The 12590-nt window shown below is 43.4% G+C and overlaps 1 protein-coding gene across 3 annotated transcripts in view; it reads right to left on the bottom strand.

Annotated features, from left to right (window-relative positions):
- The window catches only part of RNF220 (ring finger protein 220), a 210489-nt gene that overhangs the window by 29540 nt on the left and 168359 nt on the right, over positions 1 to 12590 (bottom strand). For all 3 annotated transcript variants that reach the window (XM_036387777.2, XM_036387778.2, XM_036387779.2), the window contains 2 exons: positions 1203 to 1299; positions 120 to 206 (listed from right to left, as the gene is read on the bottom strand). In XM_036387777.2, coding sequence (XP_036243670.1) covers positions 120 to 206; positions 1203 to 1299 — 184 coding nt within the window. The remainder of the gene's footprint in view (positions 1 to 119; positions 207 to 1202; positions 1300 to 12590) is intronic.

The following is a 12590-nucleotide window of genomic DNA, read 5'->3' as shown; positions in this document are numbered from 1 at the left end:
TATGCTTCTTTGTAAGTCTCTTGTTGTAACCCTTGCACTCAAGTGAACAGGGTATTTTCCACAAACTGAGACTCCCCAAAAGTAATGAATGCAATAATTTAGAAAGGCATGACACTTACTTTAAAACAGCACCTCGGAGCGCTTCCCTTTCTTTGGCTTCACCTGGCTCTTCTCCAGTGCAAGGGATAATGTCTGCCTCTGTGTACCTGAGCACAAAGGGTTAAGGAAGATACAGCCCTGCTGCAGACAGTAGAAAGGCTTCTGAGATAGTTAGGACACTGTCTGGGATATAGAACAAATTAATTCCAACTGGGAACACCTTAAGAAATAGAGGGGTTGGTATCCATGAAGGGGCCTGCTTTTAAATTCTGGATTAAAGTTTTGTTTTAGTTGGAGAGAAACAGAAATCTTTTGATAGTAACACGATTCCACAGCTTCTTTGAAAAGGAAAACTAGTTCCTGAACCCGTGCAAACTTAACCTGCAGAATTTGTGCTTGAAGTACAGAGTTCTTTTACCAGTGGAGGGCTGGAGCTTCAATCCTAAAGGCTGGTACAGATTTCAATAAAACCTAATTCTACAGCTGTACATTGCCCCTCATCACAGCTAAGGCAGTGTCTGTCTAATGCCCTTGCAGGAATTCTTCCTTGATGCCTATTACAACTGCTGTGGGGCAGAAGTCTGGTCACAGCTCTCCCAGAGCTGAGCCCAAAGAGCCTGCTCCCAGATGGAGAAGTTCCCAAAATCTGCCTTTAATGATAGTTCTGCCCATGAACTGTCTAATGAAAGAGGAAAAAAAAAATCAAATCTCACAGAGTGGAAGGTGAATAGTGCTTACTGCATAAACCCCTTGAAAACAAAAGGGTGACTTGTGGAGAATAAACTCAATTCCTACCCTAGAAGCAGGAAAAGCTATCCATATAGAATAAACCTGAATGGAGGCAACAGATTGTTTATGAAACAGAATAGAGAAACTCTAACTCATCCCTTGCAATGTCTCCTATAGACTTCAACCAGGTCTGAAGTGCTGCATCAACAGCAGGAACTCAAAGGGAGTAATGGAGAACCTCTCCTAGTTCAAATAACATGGTAACTGGAGAAGGAGGTGTCATTTCAGTAGGGCTGGGCAAAGATTATCCCCCATCTCCTGGGGCAGATGCACCTCTGGGTTCCCTCTCAGTAAGAGCCTTTCAAAAACGATACTGTGGTTTCCCGTACTCGAGTGTGTCGTCTCCATCCACATCCAGGTCAGCGTCGCTGTCCGGATTCTCCTTCCCGCTGCACATGATAAAGCCAGACCCTGAAAGAGAGTAAAACACATGGATGAGCATTTGAATTGGAAATGAAGTGCACCAGATCTCCCAAAAAAGGTGCTACAGCACCAGTTTGCAGGCTGTCCTTTACTAACAGCCTCATAAAAGGTGCCCTCTGCAAAGACAGCACAAGAACACTCACAGAAATGCTCTAACTTCTTAGATTTTATGCTCTAAATGCCCCCAACATTGAAAATGGAACGTTCTCGAATTTAGCTCTCCACATGAATTATTTTAGAATTGGAGTCACTGTAAGGGTCTCTCTCAAAGGCAGAAAAAGCAATGAAACTTAACAGGAAAGACTTATTTTTCACAGAAGTAGTTAATACAAAATCCACACTACTAGCAGGTAAGAGAAGGCCACAAGGATGTTCTGAATTACTTAATTCAGATGCAGAGGGCAGGCAGAGGCTAAAATACAATTAGAAACAGCTTTTCGATTTTGAAATACATTTAGTCATCGCTTAGATTTTTAAAATTTAAAATATTTAAGAACAGCAAACCTGCTCCCACAAGAGGGGAAAAAAATCAGACTTTTCTCATTAACAGCTCCTCACAAGCACTTACATGAGCAAACTGCAATGCAACTCATCAAGATTTCTGCTCTTCCAGCACAGGGGTATCCAGCACACATCCAGTCCCAACTCCATCAGGAAGCAACCACTTACAGTTCCACCTGGGGCTGACTGTGCATCAATTTCCACTTTCTAACAATTTCTACATTTACTTTGGTCCCAAGCATTTTGTAAACTGTAACCAGGCTTCTTTTAATTGAATCTGCACAAACACCTACAAAGATGAATCTTCACATGGTATTTTCTGCCTAAGGCTTATTAATAGAAGGGAAACTATAGAAGGGATATTTACTCTTCATGAGAGCTAACACTGAATATGCTCTCTCCTGTAAGACTGGATATTAAGCAAAGACCTCCTGAACTCTAAGGTGTTGGCTGCAAAGTCCCCATTTGTGTTCAATTTTGCAGCAGATTTAAGCTGTTTGGGTACATTAGCTGTGCAGATAGAAATGTACTCATTGCAGCTGCCTCCAGTATGTTCCTTCACTTAACACCCCTGTCCAGACAGCAGAGCTGGACACCTGGCTCAGACAGAGGTGCCTGCTGGAGCCTGAAGCACCTGGCACATCCAGAGGCTGGTGACCTAAGTCTGTGGCAGACCAGGGAACACATCCCAACTGCAAAGATTGAAGGGGTAAGGTAGATATTGCCTTGGCCTTGCACCAATGGCCCAAAAGGGCTATGGTCTTGTACTGCAATTATGGTTCTATACTAATGTTAGCCTGTATTCTGCATTTAGAAGCACTGAGTATTATATGCATGTCTGAAGAATGAGGACATTCCAAAGCTTTAGGAAATCTTTTTCAGGCCTTCAGATGTTTGAGTCTGCTCATCCCACTGGGCTCTCACCAGCACACTTAACATAAGCCCAGAAGAGTGAACTGTATTTCTAATGGTCTGCATCTGTGCAGCCAACAGGGCAAAGCAAAGGTCTCATTTCCAAGGATATAATGCAGACACAGCTCTTAACTGTCGCTCTCTAGGAACGGATGCTCTCACTGATTCATTAAGCCCCCAATAAAATTTGTTTATATGGATTTGATATTTCTCCTCCCTGAATATCAAGAAGGTCCTTAACGAGTGACAACTGTAGCATGACAATGATTTTAAGACTAACCTTTCCCTAGAAGCATAAACTACCTTTTACTTCAAAGTAATTGCCAGCCTTAACTTTTAGCAGAGGTAACACAACTAGCAGCAGCCATGCAGCACCCATCTCTGTGCCAGGTACTGTGGGAGCCAAGCCTGGAGGTCAGCCCCATGGTGTCACTGGGGCAGCCCTTTTCCAGCAGACCCCTTTCAGAGTGTTTCACATACTGGCTGAACACTACCAGCCAAGACGTGTCACAAGCTGCCTCCTCTTGCTGCAATGGCTCATCTAGTAAATCTTGACTCATTCAGTTCATCACAATGTTTGGGAGAAGATTTAAAGGGGTAAGAGAGACCTGTCAAAGAAGCTGCATAGTCTTTCAAAGCTGCTTTAAAAGTCAAGAGTGGGCGATGGGGTGGTAATTTATAGGCATGGCATTTAACCTGCAGTAACACCATCCCCTGCACCTGGCATTACTTTAGCCCATCACTTCTCAAAGGCCATAAACTTTGGACACACAGGTCTTCATTTTTCTTGTAGCTGTGGGAGACACAAATCATGCAAAGCTGGAGCTGTGACTTGGCCAGTCCCAGGGGGTGATCTGAACATTAGTCAGACAATGAATACTTGGAGCAAGTGCCTTGGTGGGGGGGAAGGTGGCCAAATGAGTGAACATAAGTGGGACCACCCCCCTTGTTACTGTCTCTGCAAGGATGCCAAGCACACAGCAGACATGCACCTTTCCATCAATTTTGTTTCCAGGTGACTCAAGCCAAATGGTGGTTTATGGCTGGAGCTTAAGATGAGAAGATCTGCTTACTACAATAAAGTTTACAAATATTAAGGCACCTTGTCTTCAGAATCCTTGTGTCCTTGCTCTCAAGACCTTTGTATTTAAGAAAATCCCTTTTAAGTCTGGAAGGAAAATATTCCATAGCTTTGGCTGAATCTAGCTCTATTACCTAGCTGCACTGCCAGCAGACTACTATACTTCCTAAACAAGGAGTGTACAAGGGGAGTTTGGATAGTATGTGTTCTGATGGCAAATACACACTGGGATGATCTGAGAGAGCCTTTCAGTCACAGAGTGCACTGCAGAGAAGTTCATAGGTTAAAATGAGGGACGGGGGAAAGGTAAATTTTCTTTTCTGATCAAACAAGAACTCCCAGACCAACACCTAAAGGAAGGTGCAATCAGGTGATTCAACTCTCAGTTTTTCACTTAATATGGATTTTTTTTTAATGTGACCAAGCGCAGTCCATTGCAACATGTAACCAAAGTAACCTCCATGAATCCAAACATGTTACCAAAGTAACCTCCATGAATCCAAAAAATATTCTGACTATAAGTTGTGCTATCAGTTTTAGGACTTCAGAAGCTGCTTTAAATAAAAAGGAAAAACAAAAAAGCCACAAAACATGTTTCTGATACAAATAAAAAGATCCATAAATCCCGGTACTGTTCCCGCACACAACAAAATACTAAAAAATGGGATGCAAAGCTTGGCCCAGCATCACCTGGGGAATGAAGGGCTTGCAACCAGCATCCTATAATACCTTTTCATTCTGCAGCAGGGATGGATTTTGAGGCCTGCTCCAGTGGGATCGGGTTTGGTGCCACAATTTCAACCTGACCCTCCTTGTCTAACTTCCTGGGGTTGCTTCCATGCACAAAGCCAGTGAAAACACCCACGCAGCTGTTCAAATATTTGACGTCTGAACTGCTTGACATTATTCATTCATCTTGGGCTCATTCAAACCAGATTTTTGGACAAGCACTGTTATAAATGGATTAAGAAGACCACTAAATGCAAGGAAGGCCCAAAAGGATCACACCTGCTTCTCACTAACTCAGCCTAAATGTAAAGAGGGCTCACAACTTCCAGCTCCTGCTGGTGGTATACACTGCCATCCAGGAGAAAGGAAAATGTGAAATGGAGTGCAGAGGACAAGAGCTTCCACAAGACCCCCTACCAGCTCCACTGGGGTGATTTGCAATTCAATAGTGTGCACTGAGAACAGGGAAGGGTTCCTCCAGCAAGGCACTGCTTCTGAAGGTCACACAATAATTCACAGCCATCAGCAACACTGCCTGGAGTAGAGACCTCTAAAGCCAGTGTGTTATCCAGAGGTCAATGCTCAGGACCAGAACTTTACTCCCACGTGTTAACAAAGTGAAATCCCACAACTGAATGTTAACTTGCGAGTTTGACCTAGGAATTCATAAGAGATGTGATCTGTTATTCACAGAAGCAGCTCTGACTCTTAGGAGTCACCCAAGGCCTGAGGAATGTAATTTCACATGTGAATTTGAAAATGCTACTTTTAGATGAAAAAAGAACAAATCCAGTGCAGATTCTTCCATACCTTTCTTGTCCCTTATGGACAATTTTTTGCTCTTGCTGTGCATTTGGTAGGAGGCAACCCCTCGTCATATACTGCCAGCCCCAATACAATTAGCTTCCTGATGCTAAAGCAGCACAATTCTCTGACAGTCTTAATCCCAGCTGCCTCCTTAAGGATCAGACAAACAGGAGTGAACAGGCAGGTCAGACGCTGAGGCCATTAAGCAGAGAAAAAACAAAGTTACAGCTCTGTCTCCAATCCCCATTGCTCTTGTAGCCAGGTGCTCTGACAAGCAATTCCAGCACTGGTATTGAGTGGCACCTCTATAAACCCTGTGACAGTTTGGGAGACAAACTCTCCCATCAATCAGAATGTACCTATCAACATCACTTACCTAGCACTGTGTACACAGCTTTCTTTGCTTGGGCTGGTCTCAGAGCAGTCTGCCTGAGCACCAATTCTTGCTACTTTCTGAAAAATTTAGGTACTCTACACAAGCAACAGTGTTTCTGAAATACTGACTCAGAGGTCAGAAAAGCAGGAAAAATTCGTGTGCCTCGTAACTGCCGCCAACTTCAAGCACTGGCAGGCTACAGGAATCAGCTGAGCTTGAAGGTAAAAACACTTCCCATTCTTTCCATGTACCTATTAATAATGTCTGTAGATAAATCTCACCAGAAATCCTTTCCTTCCCCTTCTTAGGGGAAGCAAATAAAATAAAAGCACTTTTCTTTCTCTCAAGTTGTCCCCTATGCCTAAGCACCCTCTCTGACCTCTGCACTGCTTCTCAAATCTCACTTCCTTTATGCAGTCCCCCTGATGAGTGGTCACCTGATCAACTCTCCAGTGAATGGTGGCCCAGGTTAAGATCAAGAGTTATTAACATGATATATAAGCAGATTCACAGGACAGATAAAAGGAATTCACATTCAAGTACCTCCTTTTCTCCATCACACTCAGTAGCAGATGGTCCAAGTGACAACATATGCTGCTTCAGGTGCTGACAGCACTGCTCCTGCACAGGCACGAGCTCACAGGGAGACTGGCAGTCTTAGGGGCAGAATGGTAACACAACCAGACCACTGCAGACCCAAACAACCCCAGCCTAATTCCATGAGCACAGGTAGGAAAACACAGACCTACTGTTCCCCCCCTCTGCTCCTCAACTCATATCTAGGCAGATCAGTTTTGCTGACCAGCTGTTCTGTATACATTTAATTATATGTTTATATTTCATTATCACTCCAAAGAAAGCCAGGGAAGAAAACTAAGATGTCAGTATTAAACTAAGATGTCAGTATTATTATTTGCACCACCATTGTCAATGCAGCTATGAGATACTGCTCATGCAGAGGATCAAACTCATCTGGATGACTAACATTTCTCCAGTTTGGCACCAAGGAATGGGAGAGAGAGTGTGTGTGTGTGTGTGCGTGTGTGCGTGTGTGTGTGTGTGTGTGTGTGTGTATAAAAATCTATACTGGAAATATTCTAGAAATCCCAAATTTTGTGTGAATTCCATAAATGGGTCTAAATTCAAATCCATCTTAGAGGCCTAGAGCTCTACTGGGGCCTATTTTGGCTGGGAAGAGGCATTCATTCTGTTTGCAGGTAGCATACATGTGCTCGGGAAAGAAGAAAAGCCTCCCATAAATCTCCAGAACTGCAGCCTTTGCTAATTACACTCCTTGCAGTGACCCCCTTCTGTACAACCTCCCTTTCCAGCACGTTCACTCTATTTTCTTATCGAAATGGCACCCGTTGCCTTCTTGGAGAGTAAAAACAATGAAGGCAATAAAAGTAGTTTATGCAGACTCACGGCCAGGCCTCACATACTTCCAAGAATGGCTCTAAACTGGGTTTATTCCATCATCTGCTGAAGTATCCCAAACTAATACTAAGAGGACAGGGTGGCATAGATGCCATTTTATTCTAAGAGACATCTGGGAAGACAGAGAAAGCCACTAAAAAGTCTTGAAAATGAGAGGAAAGCAAAGATGAGACCATGTTGAACACAGGTCTTTCTACAGATTCATAATGCTCCCCAGCCTTATTTTTCAACAGTGAAATTGTTCCCCCAATTTTTCCTAGCACCAACAGGGATAGAATAGTTCTGGTGATGTTCCCAGCCTGTTGCAGAAAAAAATGACATTTAGAAGCCAAGAAAAGCTGCTTGCAAAACAAGAGTTTTATTTCTGTGGAGCCAGATCCATTTAAAGCTAAATGGTGGTTTACCTGGAAAACTGACACCCAACTGTGTTGTTACAGCACACACCTGAAACAGCAGATGCATCCATCTGATGCTGTCTATTAGCTCCCACAGGGGCACAAATGGGCTGTCAGAGCCCTGACTGCTTACCAGTGTAGATGCTTACAGGGATCTTTGCTAACAGATCACAGAAACAGCTGCCTTTAAGGAAAGGGGGCGTATAATTTTATGACCATTACCATAATTTTGCAGCAGCATGCTGAACAAAGGGCAGGCAAGCACTGCTGTACAGAGTAAGAGCCAGCTGCTGCAAGGCTCAGGAAGAGGCTTCCCCACCCTTTGCAGCATTGAGGAGTATTCCAGAGATGTCTTTTGTGCCTCCTGTAACCCATCAGGTACAGACTATGGCTGCAGTGGGGAAAACACACTCGGACCAGACCAAAGGTCTGATCTGGGTTAACAATCCATGGCTGCCTCCTAGAGCCTCGTGCTGATGTGATACAGGAAGGTGAGAACAGCCTCAGGTGTATCTCAAAGGCTGCTCTCCAAAACCTGGAACTGAACTACAAAAGCAGCAGCAACAGCCATGGTCTTTGCAGCTACAGCTCGTTTTCCACAGTTGGGGAAAGGTGGATCTGAAAGGTTTTGTTCCCCTGGGGAGAGGCTGGAAACAAACAAAAAAGGAAGAGGGAGAATTAAAGTAATCTTGAATCACTAAGCAGATTCACATCACTGGATCAATAAGCACCACTGACAGGGATCACAGGAATGTCGCAACTTTGCCAATAATAAAGCAGCACAGCAGAGCTTGGAGGATGACTTTTCTAAGGCATCCGAGCATGAAGCTGCAAGGCTGGTGAACAGCTGAATGTGACACCCTGGCTTACAGCAGGCTGCTGCCAGTGGCAGGGCTCAATGCAGTTTGCTTTAAATAATGATGAGCACAGAGATTGTATTCATGGGGGAAAGGCAACCAAGGACTGGAAAAACCAAAGGCTAAATTTCATAGGCCAAACACATGTGCTTTTCCTCCCCAAGTAATTCTTTTCTAGGCTGGAAAGAAGAAAGAAAAATCAGTGCTAATTTAATCAATTGATCAGTCTATTGATTGCAAAACTGGAGCTGCTAGTTAGCCATGTGCTGTAATGCCCTCAACTCTGAAACCACAAAACACACCATTGATTTCTTCACCTCCAGCTCCAAAACAAGAAATAAAACCGGGCTTTCATGGAAAAACAACTTCCTTGTCCAGGGAGAAGATGCAAGCAAAGAAGAGAGGCCAGGTAACAGGGACAGCCGCATCTTGCGAGGTTCAAACTGAAATTAGTTACAGATGCAGTCACAGTGTCTTGTGTAAACTCTATCGATTGGGTGGCTGACAGTCTTGGGAGCCTCCATAGTAGGACAATCAATCCGGCTGCAGTGTCACCTGCCACTTTGCTGAACAGTTGACAATGCAATTATCCAGTGTGGAGGCAGGGAGTTGGCGTGTGTCAAACGCAGTTAGCCGCTTTCCGGGCACTACTCGATAATGCGTTCCACCGCCGCGTGCAGGAGACGACACGCAGAGACAGGAGCTGTTTAGAGCCATTGAGACCTGTGCTCCCTTTTTCCTTTAGGAACATCTCACTGCCCCTGACTTAACAACTGTATTCTAAAATGCTATTAAAATCACGTCAATCAACTACTGTGTGCTTAAAGCTCAAGTTTGACCTGAGTGTCCAAGAAGTAGGTTGCAGCTCTAGCAAAAACTGCAGATCCTTGAGGGAAAAAAATTAAAAATTTATCAGATTACTATCTTAAAGCCTGGGATTTTCAAAACTCTATCTAACAGACCAGTAGAAAACTGGATTGCAGAGCAACTAATGTCTGAGATCTACAAAACCTGAAGTTTAAAGGAACTGTCAACTGAAACTCAGTCTGCTTCAAAAAAGGAGTAGTTTCAGGTGCTCTACCTGCTCCTTTACTCCCCCTGCTAATTTTCATGGTGTTACAACTGCATCTTCTGTTTTCTTTTTTTCCCCCCTTCCTTCCCCTAGGAAGAGGCTGACAGACATCCCTTTTCATCCCCCAACTACAATATGTAATACTGGAAAAGGGAAAGAATTCCACTTCTTCCTGCAGAAAATCTTCTCCTGGTTAGAGTGGCCGTTGGTATTACATAAATCAACCAGCAAGGTTTACTTGATTGTGCTCCTTTCAGTTAATGCATTCTAGCAGTTGGAACATAAAAATTAGATTATTTTATTTTTGTATGCATTCAAGTTAACAAAAGTGTACAATCAGCAATGAGAAATTTTAATGGCTATCTTCACCAATTTATTTTTTTCCAGTTAAAATTATTTTTACTTTGCTAAGTCCCATTGATTACTTTGTGTTCCAAAATGAAGGAAATGGTGCTCCTTGAAGAATTATGTGAACTTCAAACACACATGACATTGGACATCAGTTACATGGCAGGTCATGCTGGCTTTTGTATATAAGGTGAGAGGTTTTTTTCTTTTAAATCACATACTATTCTAATCTGTTTTTCTGGCTCACTAGAGCCAACTTATGATATTAATATACAGGACAATACTTAACAGATATTAATTAACCACAGAATCCTTCAAATTCTATATGCAGACACAAACTACGGAGAAAGAATCAGGTGCAGCCCATGTGATTACTGTATCTAACATTATGCAAACAGACTTTGTTAGCATTTTTAGGTCAACTATTACCTTATGGGCAAGTACTTGCTCTCAAAGGAGAGAGGTGCAAACGTTAAGAAGTGCTTGGGCTACTCCATCAGACCGATCCAAGTTATTGTGCTTCTGCAATGGAGGGATTAACAGGATTACCACTTTTACACAAGGGCTGAGGTAAGGGATACAAGTGCTCTGGGGCTCAGCAGCCCTCTGTAAGGGGCATAAGAGACAGACTAAGCACTTGAGAAACATGGAATTTATACATCTTGCCCACTTGGAAGCTTACAGAAGGTAGAAGTGACCAGCAGAAGGTAGCAACCCAAACATAGAAAGGCTAATATTCAAGGGCTGAGAGGCTGGGAAAGATGCTCAGATGTACAGACACATTCACCTTAGAGAGAGATGCTGACACTGGAAACGTGGCAGAGAAATGCATGGAATTGAGCTCTTGCTAAATGGGAGGAAGATTAAGAATTTCAGCATAGATTCCTTGTACTCTTAATAAAGACTGCTCTTGCACCCAAGCTGAAGTTTGCTTTAGCTTACCAGGGTAAAAAGAATGCATTCTGGCTCATCTACACAGCAGCAGCAATGATGATTCTAGTTACTAGACCACTCTTCCAAAAGGCCTAAATATGCCAGTGACATCTTCCATTTCCCACACAGCCTCTTCAGAGAAGACACACGTTTACTGTTCAGCTCAAATGCTTTTGCTGCATTTGAATAGATCAGTTTATACCCTCTTACCAGTATAACCTTAAATACAGCCTCGATCTCCTGACATGCAAAAAAAAGGAAGTCTCCTAGCCTCTTGAAGCTTCCCTGTATGTCTCATTGTATTTTATCTGAAAAAGAGGGCACAGCTGGTTACTAGGTGAGATTCCAGAGCAAGACTTTAAAGGTTTGTTGCCAGTGCTACTATCTTTTTAACACTAGAGAAGGTGCTTCTTCATGCTTCAGTTTCAACATACTTGTCAAATACAGATTTTAAGAGTTTTGTTGTAGAGTTCCATTTTCATGAAATTGCACAGAGAAGCACAAGTGAATTTTCCCTCTCTATTTGGAGCTTCCTGCCAGGCAGTTACCAGATCCAAGAAGTCACTGTAATCACAAAAACCTGTTGTTGAGGTAGGAGAACTAAAAAGTATCTATTTAGATTGTAGGCCAGGACCTCACACATGAAAGAATGATTCTAATGCTGCATGGATTTTGAAGGAGAACAAATCGGAGGAGAATACAGCTACTGCCCCAATGCTCTTTCTGGGACAACTACCCCACACTGGACAAAGGCTGGCCTACAACATTTGCAGCTCAAACTGAAGCATATATTGATTCTGTGTTGATAGAAAGCTGGCAGTGGGAGGACTTCAGCCATTTGCTAGAAACTTTTAAGCATTTTAATACAGTCCTACTTTCCAGGCAGCTGCCCTAATTGTACACGACATGAGATCCAATGCAAATGGACCCCCAAGGATAACTGTAGTTTGTTACAGCTTATAAAGGCTTTACCAAGTTCCTCTATGCATACACTTAGTTGGGCTGTTCTTTTCCCTTGGTAAGACATTAGCAAATAGAGCCAAGCCCTTTGCTAGCCTGGGAGAAGGGCTGCATGGAGAAATAAAAAGAAATACCAGAAAAATAAAGACAAACTTCAGAGTTAAGTAATCCCTGTGTGTTTCTCCTTCTTCAAGAGTATCACAATCTATCAGACAGATCCTTGTCATGTTGATCTTTCTTAGAAAGTATCCTTCCCTGAAAATGCCCTGCTTGCCATTTTAACATTTTTTAAGTCTTTCTCTCTTTTGTGTTATTTTTGATGCAACTGATCTGCTGAAGCAAAAGAAACTGAGAAGAGCAGTGGTGACTCGCTTGCTACTGCACCTAGAGGAAGGCTTTTTGGTGGGGGAGCTGGAGGGGAGAAGAGGAGGACGGGGCGGGTGGAGAGAACTTAGCTACAATTCTTCAATTCTTTCATATCTAAAGAGGACAGCAATCTCTGTTCTATCAGACCGCTTGGTTCGTGAGCTAAATGGTACTTGCTGCCAGCTTGCTTTCCCTGTCTCTCTCCCTTTGAAGCAGACTGGACAGCTTCCTCAAGCTGGCGTTATCACTCCCTCTAACCACTCTTGGCAGGCAATCTAATTCCCCCTGAAAAGGTCACCGCCATTTTAACTGCCTTTCAATCACATTAAGCACGCTGCCGCTCGTGCTCAGAGCACTGCGCCCGCAGCTCTCCTGACTGAGGTGCGATCGATAAACTGACATCCCACCCAACACCCAGCTCCCCAGCCCTGCTCTGCTCCATCCCCTCTCCTGCGCAAGCTGCCTCCCAGAATGGACGGAAAGGGACCAAGGGACAAAATCCTCT

The sequence above is a fragment of the Molothrus ater genome, chromosome 9 (genome assembly GCF_012460135.2).
Source record: "Molothrus ater isolate BHLD 08-10-18 breed brown headed cowbird chromosome 9, BPBGC_Mater_1.1, whole genome shotgun sequence".
NCBI lineage: Eukaryota > Metazoa > Chordata > Aves > Passeriformes > Icteridae > Molothrus > Molothrus ater.
The sequence above is the reverse complement of the archived record's forward strand: the minus strand, read 5'-3'. Positions and strand labels throughout refer to the sequence as shown.